The sequence below is a fragment of the Cupressus sempervirens genome, chromosome 3 (genome assembly GCF_028749045.1).
Source record: "Cupressus sempervirens isolate cs-2001-9-10 chromosome 3, ASM2874904v1, whole genome shotgun sequence".
Taxonomy (NCBI): Eukaryota; Viridiplantae; Streptophyta; class Pinopsida; order Cupressales; family Cupressaceae; genus Cupressus; species Cupressus sempervirens.
In genome coordinates this window covers 709,668,637-709,694,160 of record NC_143120.1, presented here as the reverse complement: position 1 = coordinate 709,694,160, position 25,524 = coordinate 709,668,637, and the positions used below count along the sequence as shown (strand labels likewise).

General features: G+C 39.1%; 1 protein-coding gene across 1 annotated transcript; it reads right to left on the bottom strand.

Moving 5' to 3' along the window:
* Positions 1–1,578: 1,578 nt before the first annotated feature.
* Positions 1,579–20,194, bottom strand: LOC149568728 (uncharacterized). Its single transcript, XM_089821616.1, has 3 exons — positions 19,759–20,194; positions 2,808–3,141; positions 1,579–2,502 (listed from the first exon to the last, which is right to left on the bottom strand). Exons 1-3 carry the CDS (start codon positions 20,006–20,008, stop codon positions 1,830–1,832), a joined length of 1,257 nt encoding a protein of 418 aa, XP_089677742.1. The 5' UTR covers positions 20,009–20,194; the 3' UTR covers positions 1,579–1,829.
* Positions 20,195–25,524: the final 5,330 nt, after the last annotated feature.

The window sequence follows — 25,524 nt, the reverse complement described above, 5'->3', positions numbered from 1 at the left end:
TTTGTCCTATCCATAGAATTTATTATAATGGCAAAAGTTTTGACTGCTATTTTTTGGGTAGAGATAACATGTTACAATCTTGTCATTTCCTTCAAATGATTCCACGTCTGCCTTAACACAGGAGCCCAGCTCTATGCCAAATAACCTTAACGAATCTTCTCCAAAATTCTACACAGTTAGACTGGGAAGCCTGATCCAAGTCAAAGTCTCGCCCATTTTTTACTTGAATGAGTCAATATTAAGTTCCAAACCTTGATGCAAAATCCCAAATGCTCCATCATTTGTGGACCACCTTGATTAACCACTCTTTTCTCTCTCTCCAGGGAGCTACATTTGACTGCAAACAATCCATTGCCGAGTGCCCTGATCATTATCCCGTATCCCCAATTCTCTTTTCACCATTCAAAAATCTTGGAACTCTATGGCCTGTTTCTTGCCCTTTAGATGAAAAACACCCCTTTAGCCTCTTCTTGGTGGTGTCTAGGGTTTTCAGAGGGATTATCATAGATTTGCAGCGCAGCATCCTCAGCTGTCTGGATCCTTGTCAGTCACCCTTCTCGCTATTGAATAGTTTTCAGGTCCTCCAAACCTATAACCTCCATTATCCCTGTACTTACCAATCATCTGTCTCCAAACCTCCTCCCTTGTGAAGGTTTCCAAACTATTCCCCTCGCATAATCATGTTTACTCCTGTAGCTAAGGGTGGGGTTTCTTATTGCAACATCTTTTTGTTAATGTCCTCTCCTCCAAGTGCCTCTTGAGCCTCCTGCAATGTCCGAGCTTCTCCCCTTACCTTGGTACATCTGTCGCACCATTTTTTAAACCACAGCACAAATAGACACCAGAAATAAAACCTAACACTGCCCTTGGCTCCCAATACAGAAAGCAGCGCAAATCCGAGAAAACAGCACCCAGAAGATAAATTATTTTATAATAGAAGATTGGCGATTAGTACTATCTAGCTATAAAAAAAATGGTGATCTTGCAAACTTTTGACTTCGACAAATGAAATTTTGAAACACACTTAAAAGTTTCACTTTCTATCAAGAAACTCAAAGAAAACCATTAATTGTTATTAAGAGGTAATATAGAATAGGGCAGTTCACTACCAAAAATTTTCATAATGGGTAAACTCAGTAACAGTAGTATCAGATAGAGAACTAAACTGCAGTGTCACTACTTTCAATACAAGCCCCATTACAACCATAACTATTTTCTGTGAACAAATTATATGCTTTTTACAGTTACAAATAGCAAGAACAAAAACCTCAGTTCTAGCTTTATCTATTTATCTATATTTTTAAATAATTCTGCAAGTACTTTTATAGAAAAGATAGATAAAGTGTTTTTCAGTTATTCTATGAATGTTCTTAAAGCAACTTGAATGAGGTCTAGACCAGCCAAACACAAAAATAAAATATAATCTCCCAAAACCTGGCCATTAAAATCTATACGGGAAATTATACAGATTCAGATTTCAAAAGTAAATGGACAAAAAATCAGTTTTTGTATCTAACATCAGAAATGATCTTTATGCAACTCAATGAATCCAGTAACAGAAGCTAGAAGTCGTGTCAGTTGTTATACACAGGAAAACCTACTAATCTTTAGTATTAGATAAAGAGGTGATCATTTATCATTATGTTCAGCTACTATTCATGAAAGCACTTTATCTTTGGTACCGTGCAACAACTAAATTACAGAAAAAACACAATGTCTGCCAAACAATGCAATAGCTGTTAGACAATCTAATCAAGGAAACTTCCATCTGATCAAGCGTCATACTCAAAAGGACAAATAGAGATATTCAACCCCATAAAACGTTGATTCTAGTAGCCATCATGCCGTCTGTCCCTTCTACCGTCTCTTCTATGCCCATCCACATATGAATCCCTATTATAGTTTCTCGGAATCCTAACAGGAGAACGACTGTGCTCCCTTGAATCTTTTCCCAATCGGCCACAACGAAGAGGTGATGGTGGCCGCCAATCACCACTTCCTGCATCACGATCACCTCTTCTGTCATGAAACCGATCCTCCCTTATTCTGTATCTGTGATCCATAATAGGTTCTACATCACGGTCACCTTTCCGGCCCTCTTGTATTTTGTCTCTGTGGTCAATCATTGGCCCTCTGCCTACAGGAGAAATCTTCTCAGGTCTTTCTCTTCCCTTATAATTGTAATGGTCATCATAATCCTGTCTTTCCTTAGTCTCTCTCCCAGAATATAAGTCTGGTGGTGACCATTCGCGCAGTCTTGGAGGTGGCATTTGATCAAATACTCTGGGGCAATCTCTGCCTCGACCACTACGTGTTGGTCTAAAGTCACTCATCCCTCGTCCTGGGCCACGTCCCATTGGAGGACTGCCCATGAAAGGTGGCCGTGGTACTGGGTACCTTCCGGGGGGACCACCTGCACCCATGCCAAAAGGAGCCATGTAACTGCGTGGCCTATCACATTTGTTACATTCTTTTCTCCTTGCAAAGTTGAGATTCCCACACCTGTGAAACAAAATCTCAAAAATGTTTAAATAAATTAGAAAAAAAGAAGTCATTCCACATATTAAATTAAACTAAAAATTGTTAGTCAACAGTAGGTTTGTCATATCATACATGGGGTGTAATCGAATGAATCATATACTCATATACACAGTCAAGTAGCAGACCTGTGCCAAGGTGAAGAAGAAAGAGGGTATGATGGGTGTAAAGAGTGGACTGAAGCAAGAGAAGAATCAAGAAAGTGTTGTGCTCAGCACAAAAATGACAGGCAGCAGAAACCAGCAATTACTTAAAAACTATGAACTTACGTGGGCTCTGAGCATATCCAATCTCCTTCCCTTGGTGTTACATTGGGATCATTTCTCCTCATGCTTTCTCCTTCTGGATTGAATGGCTCAGCATAACCACAACCTGTCTCAGAAAACTCTCTTCCATAATATGGTGCACCTCTTCCCATACTCCGGGGGGGATTCTGAGGGGCAGGCTGATATTCAAACCTACCATGACCTCTGCCTCCCCTGAACCTTCCATCACGGTGAGGAGCAATTTGATCATAATCACGTTCATAACGCTCTGGGGTCCTATGCAGAGGGGAACGTGAACCTGCACGAAGATAATCCCTCCTTACTTCCATATCATAACCTGCAACAGTTACAGTATTAGTGAATAAAACAATTTAAGTTGAAAGCAAGACACAATACCTAATATATAGAGTCATTCATTAGCAACAAACTTAAAACCAGTCCCTGGCTCTGTTATATTATCGAATAGATTCAAATGAGTTTACTATAAGAAAGAAATTCTCCTACCTGAACCCCTTTCCCTGCCTCACTGAGAGAACAGTGATTGCTAGAGGCCAATGAAATGATTCCATACCACATTTGTAAAATTCCAGCTGTATAACTATCTACACCAACCAGAAATTCATTCACATGACATCTCTTTTACCTGCACTCTGAGATCTCTCATTCATTTAGATGCATGCAAACTCCACACAACAATCCTGAAACCCCATCTATGATTTCATGAAGCAGGAATTTCACTTAAGGATATGGTCTTCTTCACTTATAAATTCAAGATATCAATAAAAACTGTGCTCAGGTCTATACTCCTCTCCACTACAAACACTAATACCAGTTCCCATCCACTTGCAAACCATGAATACCAGGAAGAACTCACTTAGGCATATGATCATCTCTGTAACTGAATTGCAAAAGCCATCTTCCAAGTCAGAGTTAATAAGTTCACCCTTTTAGACTGTCTTTCAATAACCATTGAATATATATACCAGCTCCAATTGTGAACTGAGAATACTAGCAAGAATTATAATTAGTTGTATGTTCCTCTGCCCACCTGATCTCTAAACAACATCCTTCCAGAACAGTGCCAATAAGCCCAACCCTTTTAAAAACGTTTCTCAATAACAATGCAATACACAAACCAGCTTGTTGAGACAATGACTCTCCTGACTATATAATTCTATCGTTTGCTTGCCTCAACACAAGCATCCCAATAATAAAAGCATATGGATAGACCACACCCAAGTCTCTGTACTCATCAATATGAATCAATAGCAAAAGACCAAACAGCAGGATGTAAACAGTTCCGACTAGCTAGGATCTTGAAAGGTAGTTGGGCACCTCAATTGATTAAGAACATGTACAGTCCTAGTTCTTTCATAAGTACATCTGATAATAGCAAAAGGAGACGATTCATGCCATTTCACACATTTCATGAACTTAACATAACTTTCCCCTGATTCCATTCTCTAATTTTTCATATGCATCGTGGAGACAAAAGTTGGTCTTCTGCAACTGCACAAACTGAACTCTCATCCTGCATCATACAGATCAAAGAAGATTTCAACATTAAAGTTGAGGCTGCAGATGTTCTCTTTGAAAATTGAATGATTTAAAGGGTATAATTTTGACCATTAAAAGAGATCAAACAGTTTCACAGTATCCAATTCTCCCTTCCCTAAACTACCTGCAATAGCACATAACCGTGTACACTATACAACTAATTCCAACATGCATCTTCTCACGTGGAATTACACAATATTTCAAAACCCTTCGCCTCTTAAATCTTGCTAATTTTCAAAGCCCAAAATATCCCATTGTTTATTGCGACTACAGAATGAAGAATCTCCACAAGAATCAATTCTGTCTATTACAATCCTTTTCAGATGATTGCATTGACAATGACAAGGTAAACTGTGAAACTATCATTTTTCAAGTTTTAGTTGTTTGCACTTAAATGTGAATTTTGCCTAGTAAAGATGCGGACCTATACTACTATGAATTGCTTTTAACTTAAAGATTGCAGCTGCAGCTTACAGATGCTGCTAGGGCCATGTCACTTTCAAGAAGAGTGTGTTACATTTTTTCCTCCTCCAGCTTTTCATATCCTGATGATGGATCACAGAGTGTGATTCGAAACATTGATGCAAAAATATGGCACACAATTGAATCCAGAATACGCATCTTCATATTCTAGGAACAGACAACTAGAAATTTGCCCTTGAAATCCAAATGAGAATAATATTATCATAATACATTAGAACTGCTACAGATGGTTGTGATTATCACATTTACTTTCAAAAGCACTCTGCTAATTAGAAACCAACAACATACCTCTCGCCAGCTTATCATTTCAAATTTTCAAATGTTCTTTTCACAAAAAAATATTTCAGTTCCAGTTATAACCCTTGGAGTTGAATATCAGTTTAAGCAATAAAATAGACAGAACTCTTTCTTGGCAAGTAACAGGTCACACCATTTGAAAGTCCAAGTAAAAAAGTACATCTTAAAGCAAGAACCCAGTGGTATTCCATTACTCCACTTAAAACCATTTCTGTTCCTTCACGGCGCTTCCAGTTTTTACAGCTAACAACCTGCTTCATATGTGTATCAACAGGACTACCAATATGGAAACAATCCAATTATACTCATATCTTGCAGACAAAACCAGAAGAAGAACACATATTACTGTCACAGCGTAGACATGTTTCTGCGTCAATTCCCTGTTACATTGTTGCAATCTTTGACTGAGTGCAAATTTTTATTCTAAAAGAAACTCTATAAAATGCACTGCTTGCATCTTCATGTGCTTATCAGCTCCTGTTTAATAACAGAATGAATGAGAACCACCTTATCTCGATGTTAGATTTGCAAAACATTTCCACTATGAAATTATACAAAATGCTGTGCCCCTCTTTGCACTCAAATTTAAATGATATTTCATGCTCTCCCATTTTCTGTTGTTCCCAATAAAATCTTAAAAGACCAACCTTTATTGTTTTAATAGGATTTGCAGAAGCAGGACAGGATGTGATCTTTGGGTAAAATGTGCAATTATGTAGCCACTCCTCTAAAACAATGAATATCATTAATTTATGCCAATGCTGCTTCCTTGGGGTTTTTATGAAATTATAACATACTTTTCTTTCTCCATACAACATTCTCTATCGTATTCCAGTCCTGATATTTACTCCCAAAATATATTCAACCTTCACTCAACACTGATTACCTTTTGCACACTATCACTTTATCAAATTAAGAGTTCCTGTATACTATAAGATTTAAAGTACGTGTATTGGTCATTTTGTCTTAAGGCATGTTAACTTACAAGTCAAACTTTAAGAGTTTTTCAGAACACACCTATAAAAGATACGGCATAAGCCCGTTTGATTCATGAGCATTAATAAGTGTGAATCCAATTTTTTTAAAAATCACTGAGACTGAAGGCTTGTTAGAGTAAATCATATAAAAAGATACTAGCTCCTAATAGACACCCTTGAGCTAAAGGCAGGACAGGTATTATGGAACAGGTGTAAAACCAGGTGTAATTTTGTTTCCATTCTTACACTAACATACACACATAATTAGAATATAAATAATATGATAGCTCTCAGAATAATGTTTCATGATAGACCAAAAGCTTAATGCCATGATAACATCCATAGAGTGGCTTTCAGATCAAAGTCAAATCAACTGCTAATGTTTCCTAAAGATTTTTATTTGGCATAATTATGCTCTTCTCAAAGAAACTCAGCCAATTCAAATGATGACAAGTTAAATCACTTAAATTAGATGCTGAAGCAAAAGAGCTAAGAGGAAAGACTTCCTCTTTCCAGTTAGATCACAATGTGCACTGCTCATGCTTAATGTGTGATTGTGAAAGCAGGCAAATAAGCCTAACAATAGTGACACAGTGCAAGGCAGGAAAATCCCCAAAGGAGATGTCCTAGCCCCCAAGAAACAACCACACAGAAATTGAGATCCACACAAAGCCAATTCTCATAATAAGATTTTGATCCAACATGCCCAGCTGTAAAGCCTTCCGGGCTACGGCCAAATACATCAACAATTACAATAAAAGTTCAGCAAGATCTCACTAGATCCAAACCACTAGCTCACCGAGATTCGCAACCTCGTAGGGAACTCCAAGAAGAATCTCAACTCATGCTCGCAAGCCACCAAGCAACCTTCTTGTTTCCCAAGCCACACTCAGCTACTAGCTCTTCTCAAACTTCGCTCCTCTTAGCTACTCATCTTCTCCATGACAGATGACAATGACTCAGGCTCCACAAGACCCTCTACTTATATTAAACCAAGCCACAAGTCGGCTTGGCTACAAACATTAAATTAAATACTTATGACAGGCTTCAAGTTTACAGTGCATAACTAACTTATAAGACCACATAAGAATACACACACTTAGACATAGGTTCACATGCCATCCCACTATCCAAATCCAAGAGCGCACACACCAACTCCCTTGGATCAAAGCTCGTGAATACAAACTCCAAGGTCTACCAATAAATAGGAACACATTACCAGCAACCACTAAAATAGCTCTAACTCCAAGATGATGACAACCATCATCACGCGCACTTAACGAAAGGTTCCCCAATATGCCTCAAACAGAGCCCCAACCGTGTGAATCATAACTCTACAAACTCGAGTACAAAGCCCCTGCATACAGGATCGCTGACTTCCCTAGGATGCCCTTGCATCAGACACCCCAAGTGAGAAGAAAAGAAGTACTTAACAGCTGGAAGAACATCTTTCAGGGTTCAACACATAAAACCTGAACCGGTTCTTCACATACATGTTGTCCACCACACCAATTTGTACACTCTTGCCTTTATTCCACTTCTGCAACTGTCTTCGGTGTGCAACAGATCTGCCTTCCACACTGATCTCTAACCCCCTCAAAATCCTTCAACTCAACTCGGCTACCAATACTCTGGTTACTTCTACCAAGTTCTTCATTCTGCAAAGGAATCGAGGAATGCTTCCTGCCACCCTTCTCAACAGTAAACACATTCTCAATCATGCACAACCCTGCAATCATACTGCCAAGGTCTACCAAGTAGTATGTGACAACTACTCATGTCCACAATATCACACAACACTTGATCCTTATACTACCCAATTTGGAAATCAACAAGACATTGCTTGTAACATACCCTACTAATTCTACCTTGAATTTTTTAGTTTTGATTCAACAGCATTTTGTCAAACAGTTGGTGTGCAAAGTCTGATTTATAATTTCTGAGTTCTTGTTCAGATGTTATAATACTTCTCTGCCAAACAATGACCATATGATCTGAAGAATAGCAAGGACAAATATCTTGGCACTTGAACACTACTACAAATATGCAATGTAAAGAGTTCTTATGGACTGATCCTAAATGTTCCGTACACTTATTCCTCTATTCAAGATATACAAACTTCATATAGCTGTGTACAAAAGTGACTGAGTTTGTAGTGCAAAGACTGTTACACAGTGACTGAATATGCAAAACTCTTTATAATTATGACACCTATACATTCATTGAACTATTATAATCGGGTGTAGAAGAACCTGGAAATAATATGATCGCTGCTGTTCGAAATTTGAGGATGGATGTCCAGTTTAGCAACCCATCTAATAGCTGCTCGGTTAGGGTATGAAATATGACCTCCAAGTACACAGAATGAGGATTGTTCATGCGCACTATTCACATGCACTGTTCACGCGCACTGTAGCAGCACTGTTTACCCACAAACCTGCTCCAAATCTCACCTCCAAATCTGCTGTCCATGCTGTTCAATGTCTGCAATGATATGCCTTTGGAAATGGAACAATTTCAATCTTACCTGTAGCTGAAAATTGAAGCTGAATGCACACAGTATGAAGCTAATAGATCTTAAATCCCTTGACTCTGTCTTCCAAGAGCGAAAGGATTGTCACCAATGGAGGATTTCGTCTCCAAAAGCCAGCAACCAAACCAACCAAACTAAGCTTGAATTCATCAATCTCTTCATATCTCCACACCCCATTCATGGCTGTATATAAAGTCCTCTTAGAGGGTCGACCCCCACTCCACAAGCAATGTGGGATTAAATCTCATATTTGCATTTTAATATATTGTTTCCATTTATCACTTTAAAATACAAAATATAATAAAGTAACCTTATAATATTAATTTAATTGAAGTTACTTTATTAAATAACTTCCGGCATTAAAATTCCATAGCAAATGATCTCGAAACACCACAAATGATAGCTCGTTAGAAAGAGCTAAGAAAAACACATCCAACCCCATCATCAAAATTATCATCCGGCTAGCCTGGCTGACTTACTAAAAATAGTAAGTCACATTGTAAATGCCTCCAAACGAACTTAGTTGGCCCCAGAACAAAATCGACTAGGCCAAAACACCACAAGATCCCGTCCATGTCCTTGTTAGCCCCCGGGACCACATAGAAGTAGGCTAACGACAACATATATCCAAACTGGTTAAACAGGGGACATTACAGTCCGCCCCTCTTGAAATTGCTTGTCCCCAAGCAATCTCAACTCTGGATGTTGAAGAACCTGCTCTGCCTCCCATGTTGCATCCTCAATAGGTAGGTTCCTCCACTTCACTAGGTACTCCCTGATAGTCCTCCTGCGAAGCACCCTCTCCCGGGTGTCAAGTATAGCTTCAGGAACCAAGATAAGCTTTCCCTCATCATCGAGAGGTGGCAATACTACTGAAGGCACCACATTGTGCCCCAATGCCTTTTTAAGGCGTGACACATGGAACACATTATGCACTTTACTGTCTGCAGGCAGTTCCAACTCATAAGCTACCTCGCCCACTCTCCTGATTACTCTGAATGGTCCATAGTAGCGCGGTTTCAATTTCTCTGTTCCACTCCTCTTGAGAGAGGACTGCCTATACGGCTGTAACATGAGGTACACCATGTCTCCCACCTCAAAAGACCTCTCAACCCTGTGCTGATCAGCATATTGCTTCTGCTGATTTTGTGCCTTTTGCAAGTTTTCCTTCAAGGATCGCATAATGTCCTGACACTCTTGCAAAAGATCCTTGGCCTTAGGCACCCTACTGTCCCCAAATAACAAATCCAAGAAATTAGGAGCATCATACCCGTATAGTGCCATAAAAGGGGACATTTGAATAGACATATGGTAAGAGGTATTATAGCAGTACTCCCCTAGATGTAGCCACTTCACCCAAGCCCTCTGCTGCCCTGCAATATAGTTTCGGAGATATCCCTCAACCCACTTGTTCACTATCTCTGTTTGCCCATCAGTTTGGGGGTGGTAACTGGTACTCGGAGTGAGCTCTGTTCCACATAACTTGAACAACTCCTGCCAAAAGTGGCTCATAAATCTGCTGTCTCTGTCACTGACTATGCTTCTTGGTATCCCATGTAGTCTGAATACCTCTCGAAAAAATAGTTCTGCTGTTTGTGTTGCTGAATACGTAGACGAAATTGCAAAAAAATGTGCAAATTTCGTCAATCTGTCTACCACAACAAAGATACAATCCCGACCCTGTGCCTTGGGGAGGCCTGTGATGAAATCCATGGAAATGCTATCCCACTTCTTCTCTGGTATGGGTAGGGGCTGTAGTAAACCACCTGGAAAGGAATGTTCCTGTTTGTTCTGCTGACATACTTGGCACTCTCTAACAAATTGAAGCACCTCTGTTTTGAGTCCTTTCCAAGTGAAGCGCTCTCTCACCTGCCGATATGTCTTAAAGAATCCAGGATGTCCTGCTAATGGTGAATCATGAAACGCCCTCAAAATCTTCTGCTTCATAGCAGACCCGGGTACTAAATAAATCCTTTCCTTGTAGATGATCAGATCATTTACAACAGTGTATCGGCTATCCTGAATAGTTCCTTCAATAATACTAGATGCCCAACTATCCTTGGCATACTCTGCCAAGATCAACTCTCTCCAATCATCTATGACTATCCCAACAGCAAGCAAATGAGGCCTTCTGGATAAAGCATCTGCGACAATATTTTTCTTCCCTTTGACGTAGACTATGTCGAAATCATAAGCTTGTAACTTACTCACCCATTTCTGTTGCCTGTCATTAAGATCCTTCTGCCCAAGGAAGTGTTTCAAGCTGTTATGATCTGTTTTTACTGTGAATCGGCTCCCTGCTAAATATTGCCTGAACTTAGCTAGCGCGTGCATGATTGCTAGCATTTCTTTGTCATAGATGCTGTAAGTTCTCTCAACACCTCGTAATTTCCTGCTCTCATATGCGATGGGATGTTTGTCCTGCATGAGGACAGCTCCTACGCCCTCTCCCGAGGCATCACACTGCAGCTCAAAAGGCCTGGTGAAATCTGGAATGGCTAAAACAGGACACGTACTCATCAGCTCCTTGAACCTGTCAAAACAATCCTGAGCCCTCTCTGACCACTTGAAACTGTCTCTCCGTGTCAAATCTGTAAGGGGTGCTGCTATCTGTGAAAATCCCTTCACAAATCTGCGGTAGAACCCACAAAGCCCGAGAAATCCCTTGAGTTGTGAAGTGTTCCTCGGCGGTGGCCAATCCAGAATGGCCCTGATCTTGTCTGGGTCAACCCGAACACTTCCTGCACTAATAATATGCCCTAGATAGAGCAACTCTGTCATCCCGAACTCGCATTTACTCATCTTGGCATATAATGACTCCCTCTCTAGAATACTGAGCACTGTATCAATATGCTTCAAATGTTCCTCCCAAGTATGGCTGTATATCAGTATATCATCAAAGAATATCAACACAAAATTCCTCAGCTGATCTCTGAACACTCTATTCATACAGGACTGGAAAGTGGCGGGAGCATTAGTCAACCCGAAAGGCATGACTAAGAACTCAAAATGTCCGTAGTGGCATCTAAAAGCTGTCTTCTCCACATCCCCCTCTCTAACCCGTATCTGGTGGTAGCCAGATCTCAAATCAATCTTAGAGAAGTAGCATGCACCGTGCAATTCATCAATAAGCTCATCGATGCGCGGGATAGGGTATCGGTTCTTGATTGTCTTCTTGTTTAGCTCCCTATAATCAATGCACATCCTCATTGTACCATCCTTCTTCTTCACCAATACTACTGAAGAAGCAAAAGGACTCTTGCTTGGCCGTATGTGCCCCATGTCAATCAACTCCTTGATTGCCTTTTCTATTTCATCCTTATATCTCTTGGGGTGGCGGTAAGGTGTGATGATAACTGGCTTAGCCCCTTCCTCTAACTCAATAACATGCTCGATTCCCCTATCTGGGGGTCTTCCTGGAGGTATCTCATCAAACACCTTAGTATGTTTGGTTATTATTTTTTGTACATCAGGTGGATACTCCTGTTTATGCTGCTCTGTCACCTCAGGCATTACTTTGAACTCTGTTGCCCACTGCACCTGATCATGTCTAAAGAAACTCTGCATTCGTTTGAGTGAGACCACTCGAAGTCTCCCATCTGACAAACCTCTGAGCACTATCTTCTTACCATTTGCCTCAAACCTCATTTCCATTTTCTGGAGGTTAAATGTAAACTCTTCCAGAGACTTCATCCAGTTCATTCCAAGCACCATATCCTGATCACCAATGTTGACCACAAAGAAATCTCCTGTCATGTCATAATCTCCCAAACGAAGCTGCAAGTTGGAGATTTTCTTGGTACAGTCAATTTTGAAGCCATCGGCAACCATCACCTTAAATCCCCTATGCTCCTCTGTATGTAGCCCTCTGCGTGTCACAAACTTCTCATCAATGAAGTTATGTGTTGCCCCTGTATCAATGAGTGCCACAAATCTCTGTCCATCCAAAGTTCCCCTAACTCTGAAAGTGACGGCCTCCTGTATACTAGACAACTGAGCTATCGTGCCATCACTACGTGCTTCCTCATGTGAAGAATTATCATCATCTCCATCTGATTCTGATGACTGCTCTGAATCTCCATCCACTGACTCTTCAGCTGAAAAGTACTCCATCTGCTTAGCTTTTGCTTTCAATGGACACTTATGTGACAAATCCCAAGGCTCCCTGCAATGAAAACAAAGCTTCTTCTTCCTGAGATCATTAAGTGTTTCATTGTCCAACCTCTTACTTTCCTCCTTAGGTGGCGGAGGCTCTCTATGAAAAGGTTTCCTGTCCTTATCTTTCCTTGAAGGGAAACTCTTTGCGAGGAATTTATTTTTAGAAGCTGAAGAGGAATCCATGTCACGAGCTTTCTTAATGGCTTCCTGCAAAGTGGGAGGGTTGAGAGCTTTAATCCACCCTCTCAACGGATCAGCTAACCCATCCATAAATAGAACCAGTATCCTCCGTTCAGATACATCTGTTACTAACACTGCAAGTTTCTGAAACTCTGAAATGTATGTCTCCAATGATCCCCATTGTTTAAGCTGAGCTAACTCCTTGAAATGGAGTTCTGGATCCTTCCTATCAAAACGTTCAATCAGTCTTTCCGTGAACTCCACATATGAGGTAATGTGTGCATGACCCATAGTGACCATACCATGATGCCACCACTCGTGTGCTAACCCCTCCAGATGAATTGCTGCGTACTTAATAGCTTCTTCCTCAGGCATAGGGTTCAATTGAAAGTATGTGTCAAGCTTTTGAACCCAAGCTCTTGCTGAAGACTTCCCCGAGCCATCATAATATGGTAACTGAAGTTTCCCTACTTTCTTCCGTAGCTCATAGTTCTGGTTCCTGTCATGTCCACGTGGCATATGTTTCATCCGCACATCCATATACTCCCTAAAGGTAATTGCAGCAGTAAAATCTGGACCTCCGGCTTCCCAATCTCTCCTTAACTGGTCCTGTATATCAATGATCTGGGGTTCTGGTACGGGCTGCTCTGGAGCTCTAGGAGGAAATGTGGGAATCATGGGCCTCGAACTCACGGTCCTAGCTTGCTGGGGTGCATGACCGAAATTGTTCCCAACTTGTTCACCTTCATTATGTGTCCCATCCTGATTATTCCCATTCTGATTGTTACCATTCTGATTATTACCTCCACCCATGTTAGCATTCAACCCCATTTGACGAGCCATCATCTGCATCATAAGCTCCAATCTCTGATTCTGTTCCTGTGCCCTTTGTTCTGCTAATCGCTGTCCCTGTGCCAAGGTCTCTAATAATTGTAAAAATCTTTCCTCTCCAGGCTCTGGACCGGCATTCCCGCCTCCACCTAATCTTGTATTCCTGTCATCTCGGTCACCCATATTGCTGTCTTGATCAAAAAATACCTCCACTGTGTCTGTATGACTGGATTCTATACCCCCCTGTACGGATGAACTAGACTGTTTGCTTTGCAGGTCTGAACTCCTACTTTGTCTTGCTCTGGTATTGCGGAAATTATAAGGCCCCTGTCGCATGCTCAAACATAAATGCTCTGATTTTAGTGTTTTGACAAAAACACTTTCCCCTCTATCCGCCAGTTCCAAATTTCCTATAAGACCTCCACAGGATGGCAGGACTTATAGCTCTGATACCACTGTAACATACCCTACTAATTCTACCTTGAATTTTTTAGTTTTGATTCAACAGCATTTTGTCAAACAGTTGGTGTGCAAAGTCTGATTTATAATTTCTGAGTTCTTGTTCAGATGTTATAATACTTCTCTGCCAAACAATGACCATATGATCTGAAGAATAGCAAGGACAAATATCTTGGCACTTGAACACTACTACAAATATGCAATGTAAAGAGTTCTTATGGACTGATCCTAAATGTTCCGTACACTTATTCCTCTATTCAAGATATACAAACTTCATATAGCTGTGTACAAAAGTGACTGAGTTTGTAGTGCAAAGACTGTTACACAGTGACTGAATATGCAAAACTCTTTATAATTATGACACCTATACATTCATTGAACTATTATAATCGGGTGTAGAAGAACCTGGAAATAATATGATCGCTGCTGTTCGAAATTTGAGGATGGATGTCCAGTTTAGCAACCCATCTAATAGCTGCTCGGTTAGGGTATGAAATATGACCTCCAAGTACACAGAATGAGGATTGTTCATGCGCACTATTCACATGCACTGTTCACGCGCACTGTAGCAGCACTGTTTACCCACAAACCTGCTCCAAATCTCACCTCCAAATCTGCTGTCCATGCTGTTCAATGTCTGCAATGATATGCCTTTGGAAATGGAACAATTTCAATCTTACCTGTAGCTGAAAATTGAAGCTGAATGCACACAGTATGAAGCTAATAGATCTTAAATCCCTTGACTCTGTCTTCCAAGAGCGAAAGGATTGTCACCAATGGAGGATTTCGTCTCCAAAAGCCAGCAACCAAACCAACCAAACTAAGCTTGAATTCATCAATCTCTTCATATCTCCACACCCCATTCATGGCTGTATATAAAGTCCTCTTAGAGGGTCGACCCCCACTCCACAAGCAATGTGGGATTAAATCTCATATTTGCATTTTAATATATTGTTTCCATTTATCACTTTAAAATACAAAATATAATAAAGTAACCTTATAATATTAATTTAATTGAAGTTACTTTATTAAATAACTTCCGGCATTAAAATTCCATAGCAAATGATCTCGAAACACCACAAATGATAGCTCGTTAGAAAGAGCTAAGAAAAACACATCCAACCCCATCATCAAAATTATCATCCGGCTAGCCTGGCTGACTTACTAAAAATAGTAAGTCACATTGTAAATGCCTCCAAACGAACTTAGTTGGCCCCAGAACAAAATCGACTAGGCCAAAACACCACAAGATCCCGTCCATGTCCTTGTTAGCCCCCGGGACCACATAGAAGTAGGCTAACGACAACATATATCCAAACTGGTTAAACAGGGGACATTACATTGCTCCCTCACCTCCAAAGCATGTTCATCTTGTAACCAGCCAATCCTATAAGGACAAGGATGTCTCATCCTCTTCAAACCAAGATTCTGAACCATCTCCTCAACAACTAGGTTATTAGTACTACCACCATCTACAATCTCATTACAAATCTTACCTCCAGACTTACAAGTCATGAACAAGTTCCTCCTTTAACAAGGTTTCAATGTGCTCTTACCAAGCAACACTCTTCGAATCAGCAAATTCTCCCCATCCTGCTCAGGTTCATTCACCAAGTCTTCAACCTCTCGCACCACAATAGTTCTTCTATCACCAACCTTAGGACATTCATAAGCTCTATGTCCTTCTTCACCACATCCGTAGCAAGTGCTTTTAAATACATCTCTGTCTACTCTCTTCCTCTATTCAACAGGTTTTGGTTCATCTTCAGCAATTTGTTTGTTCTTCACCAAGTGATCTTGCTTCTCCTTCCCTCGAGGATTACCTTGATGTCTCCTCTTCAGCTTGCTTCTCTTCTACCCTCAGAGCATATTGATAAGCATCCTTAGCCAAAGCAATATTCAATATACCAATCTCATCTTGAATATTAAATCTCAAACCGCTAATATATCTAGCCACCTTCTCCTTAGACAGTTTTCTATGTCCAGCCCGAATAGTCAATGTGTAAAACTCCTCTGTATAATCTCTTTGTTTCAGATTCTACAACTTCTTAAACAACTCAAGTTCATAATCAACATGAATGAACTTAGCCTTTAGTTTAGTCACCATCAATCTCCATCTAGTGATCTTCATTTTGCATTCCTCTTCTCTGTCTCTTTGCAATCCCTTCCACTATAAAGCAGCATGTCCCTTTAGCTTAGTTTGTGCCAACCTCACTCTGAGCGGATCTCCAATATCCTCTAGCTCAAAGTAGTCTTTCAATTCGCCAATCCAATCAATCAGGTCTTCAGGACTCAAAGTACCTGAAAATTTAGAAACCTCCATCTTATGCTTAAGCTTCAACTGAGATCCAGATCTATCAAATTGAACAGCCCTATTTCCCATAGATCTCTCAACTCGATCAAATCTACCTTCACCACCTGATCCCAAAGTCTTTAGCAGCTTCCTCATAACCATCTTTGGTATCCATATGACGAGGTACACCACCTATAGCTCTTATTATCTCGGCGATCATATCACTCTTCATCAACGCCATCTCAGATCAGAATTTTGCTTTAATCTTCTTTGAGATCTTCGCTTCCACAACATCACAGAGACCTTCAATCGCCCTAGGGTCCAACTGTCTCAGAGGCATCTTCCAAGATCTTTGCAAACCTTCTGCAACAAATCAACCAGATCCAACCTTCGCTCTGATACCACTTGATGCAGTGCAAGGTAGGAGAATCCCCAAAGGAGATGTCCTAGCCCCTAGCAAACAACCACACAACACAATGTAAACAATAACACAAAGATTTAGATCCACACAATGCCAATTCTCATAATAAGATTTTCATCCAACATGGTTGGCTATAAGGCCTTTCGGGTTATGACCAAATACATCAATAATTGCAATAAAAGTTCAGCAAGATCTTGCAAGATCCAAACCACTAGCTAGCCCAGATTCACAACTTGGTAGGGAACTCCAAGAAGAATCTCAATTTGTGCTCACAAGCCACCAAGCAACCATCTTGTTTCCCAAGCCACACCTAGCTACTAGCTCTGCTCAAACTTCGCTCCACTTAGCTACTTATATTCTCCATGACAAATGACAATGACTCTAGGCTCGACAAGACCCTTATACTAAACCAAGCCACAAGTCGGCCTAGCATAATAGATATTAAATACACCCTCAAGCCACAAGTCGGCTTGGCTATAAACATTAAATACGTAACATCAAATTAAATACTTAGGACAGGCCCCAAGTTTACAATGCATAACTAACTCATAAGACCACATAAGACTACGCACACCTAGACATAGGTTCATGTGCCATCCCACTATCCAAATCCAAGAGCACACACACCAACTCCCTTGGATCGAAGCTCTCGAATACAAACTCCAAGGTCTGCCAGTAAATAGGAACACATTACCAACAACCACTAAAATAGCTCTTAACTCCAAGACAATGACTCCAGTCATCATGCGCAATTAAGGGAAGGTTCCCCAATGTGCCTCGAAAAGATCCCCAACCGCACGAATCATAACTCCACAAACTCGAGCACAAAGCCCTTGCATACAAGATCGCTGACTTCCCTAGGATGCTCCTGCATCAAATAGCATCACAGAAATGTGAACATATGGAAAATAGTTAAACTTGGTAAGGCCCGGCAAAACTAAAGCATTCCTAGGGTGCAAATTCAATGGACCAGCCATAAGGCAATGACAATAACCTATTGTGAGCAAAAGCTTCAACTTGAACATGTCAGGATTGAAGAGAAAGTGATGTTAAGATTTGATTGTCAAGTTAGAGTTATGCAGCTTGGGGGACAAACTCCAACACAGAACAAGACAGTATTGGCTCCCAAGGGCCAGGCATATATAAAGATAAGGTCAATAAGAACTATTATTATTAAGTATGCTAGGAGGCAAATCTGGAACCAGCCAATGACAATAGTATATTGTGAAGTAAAGAATGTACTAAAACACATCAAGATCCAAGAGAAAGATGTGTTCAGAATTGATTTTAATTTAAGCTACAGGGCCTGGGGGACAAACGGCAATACAGAAACAGACATTGAGGACTCCTAAAAGAGACAACTAAGGTTGAGTTGAAAGGGATCTACTTTCTTGCCAAGCGGTTTCTGCTACTGATCCATAATATAAAAGGTCAAAGAAAGGAGCTTTCTAATCATTGCTCTCTTAGAAAATATCTAATCAATCAATCTTGAGAAAGATGCATAAAAAATGAGGAACACCACTATGAGCTCAATAGCTAGCATGTCTTCATTTGTGCAGTATAAATCTGTTAACTTGTAGTAAAGCTAATAAGTACTGACCATAAAGCCCATTTCTTAGGGCTGAGAAGCACCGAAATCTAACAACATACATATGCAGTTCTCTCTGTCTCCACAGTTTATGCAGAGTAGGGTTTTACTATAAACTTCTAGATTCATATTTCTATAGTATTTGGCTCCAAAAAGTTAAAAATCTCATCTTTGGGAAATGGCTCCCTACAAAATAATGCATTATCTTTCATCGTAACCCAAAACAAATATTGGTGGGACTGCCAAAAAAAATAAAAAATGCTTGATCCCGAAAAATATTTCTTCAAAATTCAAACTTTAACAAAAGCTAAAGTTTACAAATCTCACACTCATGCCCTCGGAAGGCTAAATTTTCCAACTAACTACAATCTTATTCTTCAGATGTAAAACGTCCGCAGATTGAATTTATCAAATACCTGAAACCTATAACGCCGTTCAAACTACAATGGAAGCTAGAGGTCACAAATCTCGTGCTTGCTAAAAATGCTTCCAATTATAGATAAAGTTATTCGGGGAATGCAAAAGCTCCACAGATTCAGTTCCATCATTGGGTAGACCCAAATCCTTCAAAGCGCCTGGAACCAAAAAGTTGTTAAAAACCCAATCAAAGCTAAAGGTTTCAAATCTTACAACCTCATTAAAGCTTAAATCCTTTTAATTTCACCTTTAAAATATTCCAATAATAGATAAAGTTAGTCATGGGAACTAGACACTCCACATATTCATCACGTATCCCTAAGCCCTTCACACTCTATAATATAGAACTTCCAATGCTATCAATGAGTCCTACTATCCACTTTTTGAACGACATTCTCATATGTACCAGGAAGAAATGGCACAGCAAATTTCTCCATCAGGATGTCAACGCCAATAACAACAAACCAGTCACTTATAGTCCATTCCTTCAAAATATACTATATAATTAAAAATCCAACAAGGAAAGCCGATAAATCCTAATAATTCATGTTCTCATAAACCCAGCATTTGCATATTGGAACGTCGAACCCAACTAAAATCCCAGGAACTAAAATAACCTCGAAAATACTCATTACTGTCCGTGCAACATAATCAAAGCCCCCGGAACCCATGTTTTTTTTCCGAACAATGGCGCGTCTGAAGGAGGAGGAATCGAGTATCAAAAACACCAAAATAACAGTAAAACCCTAGTGGTCCAAACCTGCTGCTGTAGCATCCGAAAATCTGTTCCTCCGATAAGAAGCCGAAGCCTGTCGAATTTCTCCTGGCTCGAATTCATTCATGCCTTCCGCTGCTGGTTCTCCTCGTACAATTAAGCTGTTCAATCCGACGCCATTTCCATAACGATGTGAAGAATACATGTGGGTGTCATCCCTTTCTCTCCCTGAGCAGTACCCATTTCTCTCTTTCTCGCGGCTTTTACTCCTCTGATCATCCTCTGCTACAGGCATGTTGCTGTGATGTGAGATTCGTACCTTGGACGTGGCCGGGATGCCAGTTTAGTAAAACTGCACAGATTCGCGAGATAGCAATCGCCCTTAAAGTGGAATGGGCCCTCCATTACGGTTCATAATTTCCAATTAATTGGAAATAGGTACACATCAAATGTCACAGGTGAAGTGTCTCTCATTCGGTTTGAATCTATTCTCAAACTTAAAATGTATATTTTGAAAATAGTGAAGACACTGTTTAAGGCTTTCAATTTTTTTTTTAAAGCATTTAAATCAAATATAAAACCAAATTCAGTGAAGTCGCGTAGAAATCAAACATAAGTGAAAACTACAGATGAGAAGATACATATATTCAAAATTGAATATCAACAATCATAAATTAGTGTATACAATTTCCATGTTCTAATGCTTTTATAAAAGAGAATTATTAGGGATTTTCTCATTCTTCTATAAGAGAGAGTTCTCTATTCTCATGTATTTGTGGATTTGAAAAATTATGTAATAAAATCTAGACAATTACATTGTAATTCTATAGACTACAGAAATTTCATGTTTCTAAATTTTCCTTTGTTTTCACTTGATATCATCTACAAAACTCAAACCTTAAGAGGGTGATCTCTACTAAAAAAATTATTGAAGGACACTTGTTCATGTTGGTACACCATAGCTTGAATTTCATTCCATACGTAAATGGAAATGGACAACAAAAATTAACTATTTAATTCATGTTTTTATAAAGCAAATTAATGTCAATATGTATGTATGTATTACATAGTTGAATCTAAATAGCAATATCACATATGCATGTACTCAATATCTACAATATTTAGAGGCATACAAATTATATTATTTTTAATCAAACACTAAAAATTAAACTAATTAAAATTTAGAAACAAACATAATATTACTAAAAGAGTACTCTGCACCAACATGCTATGCAACTTTTTCACTCGAGAAATTTGAAATTGTGTGCTATAACTCCCACCCAGGGAATTAATCATCAAACGAGATACAAATAGATTAAAGATAATACCAACAAAGAGGGAATGATATGGAAATCACCTCCAAATGGGTGGATAAAAGCTAATTTTGATGGCTCTGCTAAAGGTAACCCTAGGTGTGGAGGAGTCCTTAAAGATCATAATTGTAGAGTGGTGGATGTTGCAGTTGTTCCTATTGGCATTATTACCAGTCATAGGGTGGAAGTGACCATGGCTTTGTTTATCGTTCATATGGTTGTGGAAATTGGTATTAGGAAACTATGGTTGGAAGGGGATTCTTTGAATATTGTTAATATGCTTAATAATAATTATCGATTACTTGGAATATTGAAATGATTATTGAAAAAATCAAAGTCTTCTTAATAATTTTGAAAAAGTAATTATCACCCATATTTACCATGAGGGTAATAGGCTTGCTGACTGGATTGCCAACAAAGCTGGGGTTATGGACATACCGCTGTTATGGACGGATGACTTAAGCAAGGAAGCGGATTTAAAGGTGATCATTCAACTTAATGGGATAAATGCAATTGAAGCTAAAGTTAATGCAAATTTTTATTAAGTTTTCTTCCTAATATTAAAGGAAATTGTAACTTTAATGACAGTGGTATTCTTTTTTCGAGGAGATGCCTTTTAATGATTACCTTCTTAGATTGGCATGTTTTGTGGGTGATCTCGGAATGTAATAAGAAAGATTTTTTGTTTGTTCTTGCAACATCTTTCTTCATTGTAGGAGTTTGGTGATTGGAGTGTGTTACAGAATGGGTGGTGAGCCAAGGAAGCAAGAGCTTGCAAACTATAAACACTGGAAGGAGAAAATGGTGGTCTAGAACATTTTTCATAAAGGTAAGGTTATTGATTACCTTGAAAGAGTGAATGGCTACAAACCCCATATTGCTGAAGATTTTTTTAGAAATCGGGCTAGGGATGTTGTGACTTTGCATGGGGTTTTGTGAATATTATGAAAGAGTTTATTATGGAAATAACTGGGCTCTCTAGTAGGGGAATAAAATTCAAGAAAGAGACTGAAATCTTGAATGTTTCCCTAAAAATTTTTCTAAAGAACCCTAAAGAAGAAATAAAATTGGTTAAGGAAGGGGACTTCTTCAATCTTAACTAGATTAAGGTTCTGCGGCAAGATGTTTTGTCATGCATTTATGAGTATTTCATCCTTGATGGGAGATCCAAAAGAGTGCATAATTTTCTTTTCTTTTTTTTCTAAATCACTTCGGATACAAGGACATGTTTTATTTTCCAGTCTACTTGAAGTATTCCTTGCATTAAGGACTAATCCTTATTATTGAGGAATGTTGTAGGGAGAATGCTATGAAGCTTTCTCTGTCAACTGGTAAAAGAAAGAAGATTTTTGGGAAGGAGATTCCAAATAAATCTAGTGTTAAAAAAGTCAAAATGCACAATGTTAAAATTGAGGAGATTAAGGACATAGATACTAAATTAGATAGTGACTAGGATAGTGAGAAGGAAAGTGCAAAGAAAAAGAAAAATATGAGGGTTAAAGGAGAAAGGAAAATTAAGAAGAAACATGAGGTTAGAGAAGATAGATGGGAAGAAGAAAAGGGCACATCAGAAGTAGAGAATGAGAATGAAGAGGAAGGAGAAACAAAGAGTGGAGACTTAAGCTCAGACAATGAAGGGTACTCGAGTAGTCAAGATGATTCTGTGGCTAAGTAGGTGGGACATGGAGTGAGGTGGGTTCTCTAAACCCTAAACTTAAGAAATTAGATAGGTCTTTGATTTCAAAGGACAAAGTTATTAAGGTGACAAATATTACACCCAAAAATGAAGTTGTGGAGGAAGAGGGATGCTAGATGAAAACCAAGAAGGATGATAAAATGATGCTTACTACCCACAAGCCAAATACTATTAATGTAACCCAGATGATTGATAAGGAGGAAAAGTATTTTGTTGGGGACATCGAATCTAAGCCAAAAGAGGGTGCACTGGAAGACGCCTGCATTGATTATGGTCACCATGAGCTGAAGAGTGTAAATGAGGAGATTGGGCGAAGAATTTCAATAGAAGGCTTTTGTTTCTTGACAAAGCTAAAATGAAGGTAGATGTGATTCTATAGGCTGATACATGGCTCTATAATGAAATCATTTCATTAATGAATTTTTTTAAAAGAGTTGCTAAAAAATCTAGATATAGAAAGAAACAAAATAATTGAGCTTGAAGGGAAAATCGAGAATATTCTTGAGAAACTGATGGTCTATGAAGTTGGCCTAAGGCAACTGGTCAAGGATAACGAACAACAGATGGACATGATTACTACCAATTTATGTGCGATGGCAAATAGTTTGGGCAGGAGGAACAATGAGGAAATTATCTCTCTTATGCATGCCAAAATGATTGGTGGTCCTAGCAAAAGGACAAGGTAGAGTACTAAAAGGGCCATTGAAGTTGCCCCTATCTCCATTGATGAGGATGTCCTTCAAGAAATTGTTGAAACCATCGAATATTTGACTAAGGTTGTGGAGGAGCTCTAGTGACAAGATTTTCCTATTTTTCTTTTGATGGTCATGATCGCTAGTCTAGGTTTCTGATTCTAGTTATGTACCTTCGTGTTGGTTATCTTTTACCATGATTTTACTTTCTAGCCAATTTTCTGTTAGAATCCTACTTGTAAGTAGGTTTTACGTCCTTGTAAAACCTAGTTTTTTATGTTGTTATTGTAGGAACTAGGTCCTTGTAAGACTGGGTGGACTCTTTTTCATTGATCTTTTGTTTTTGTATGGGGTTTTGGATCCCCTCAAAACCTATTTTTACCTTAATCCAAAACTTTCCCACAGAAAATTCTTTTGAATTTCTTCCATGGCCTCCACAACCTATGAGGTCGCTCCACTCCATGATTTAGGATGCCCTATTTGTCTAGATTTTCTCCTGGTATTGACCTCCAACTTGGGGGCCTAGGGTGAAGTGGACAAAATTGTCTTGAAACTCACATTATCCACGAGTGTGGTTGACCCTACTTAGGAACATGGCATTTTGCCTATTAAAGATTCTTCTATGGATGACTTGGCTTTTCTGGGAACCTCCTCCAAGGTAAGTGTGGCTCAAATGAAACAAACTAAGGTGGCTTTTGCTTGTCGTGTGGAAGGATGGAAGCATGTCCTAATGGGAAAATTAAACTCCTCTTCCCCCACTTGAAGAACCAAAAATTTGCCATGACTTTGATGGCCCTGAAATATTTCTCCTTGATATGGTGATGGATAACATTTCCTTATCTCTCCATTTATGTTTGGTGGGGTGCTTTATTGTGTTCAAGTCATCAATTGACATGGTTTAAAAGTGGTGTGGCCAAAGATAGAAATTGAAGGGAGTGTTAGTGCTTCTATTATGCTAAGTGGAATTTTTTAGTCCAAATTCACCACTATTGAAGATTTCACTTTGGTCCTCTCTGGATCCTGGTCTTATGGGAAACATAATTTAGCTTTGACTAAGTGGCACCCTAGTTTTGATCCTACTATGGAACTTTGTTGTCTAGCCACGATTTGGGTAAGATTATCTCTTCTCCCTCCAAAATTTTGGGTTGAAAAAGTGTTTGGTATGATTAGAATCTCTTTTGGCCACTATGTGTCTATAAATATTATTACTCTTTTAAAATATAGGATTTTTTTATGTTAGATTTGTGTTAATGTTGTTGTGAGAAAACCCCTACCCAACTTTGTCACTCTTAATACTAAATGGGTTAAATAGTCCCAAGCCATCATGCATGAGAATTGTAAGTGTCTGCCTCAAGTTGTGATACCATATAAGAATCTACCCCAAGGCAAATAGTGAAATGCTAAGATCTAGAAGCTCAAGAGATAGTACATGACAAATAAGAAAATGATGATCAATTGATTAAGTCAATAATGATCAAGAGTACAATGCTCATGCCTTTTCATATATTCAGATGCAATGCATGTAGAAGTGCCTAAATAAATAGGCAATCAAGATAACTAAGTTATTCTAAGTATAAGCATAACAACTAGGCACATATCCACCAAAGGTGGATTATCCTCCATTGTGCCTGAAAGTATGTGCAACAACAGGAGGATAAGAACACAAAGGTGTATCACACAAAGAGAGGTGTAAGACAATACGTGCTCAAATCAAGTGCAAAATCATATGTGTCTACGTGACAACTAATATGAATATACATTATCCTAAGAAAACTTAAATGAATTGTAATTAGTAATATTTAATTACACCAACACCTCCCCCCCAAGTGAAACTTAAGGGAATGCACTTAAGCTTACAAAAACTAGATGACAATGTAAGATGGGTCCCAACTATTACACCATGTTAGGTACCCATATACAAACTTCAAGTGCAAAAAAAATATGCAATGCAATCTCTCATAAAGCAGAGAAAGAGGGAAAAACCTCATGGAAAAAGCTCTCCCCCAAAAATAGAGATAGAAATGAAAAGAAAGATGCATGTATGGATACAATAATCACGACCCCCCTATTATGACATACATCATGCATATAGAATATAGCATCCCTCCAT

Excerpts from the sequence above, each read along its gene's own strand:
- LOC149568728 (XM_089821616.1), bottom strand. The coding sequence starts at position 20,008 with ATGCCTGTAGCAGAGGATGATCAGAGGAGTAAAAGCCGCGAGAAAGAG. Across the intron at positions 3,142-19,758 it reads TTCGGATGCTACAGCAGCAG|GTTATGATATGGAAGTAAGG; the intron begins GTTTGGACCACT and ends TAACTGTTGCAG. Across the intron at positions 2,503-2,807 it reads TGGATATGCTCAGAGCCCAC|GTGTGGGAATCTCAACTTTG; the intron begins GTAAGTTCATAG and ends TTTGTTTCACAG.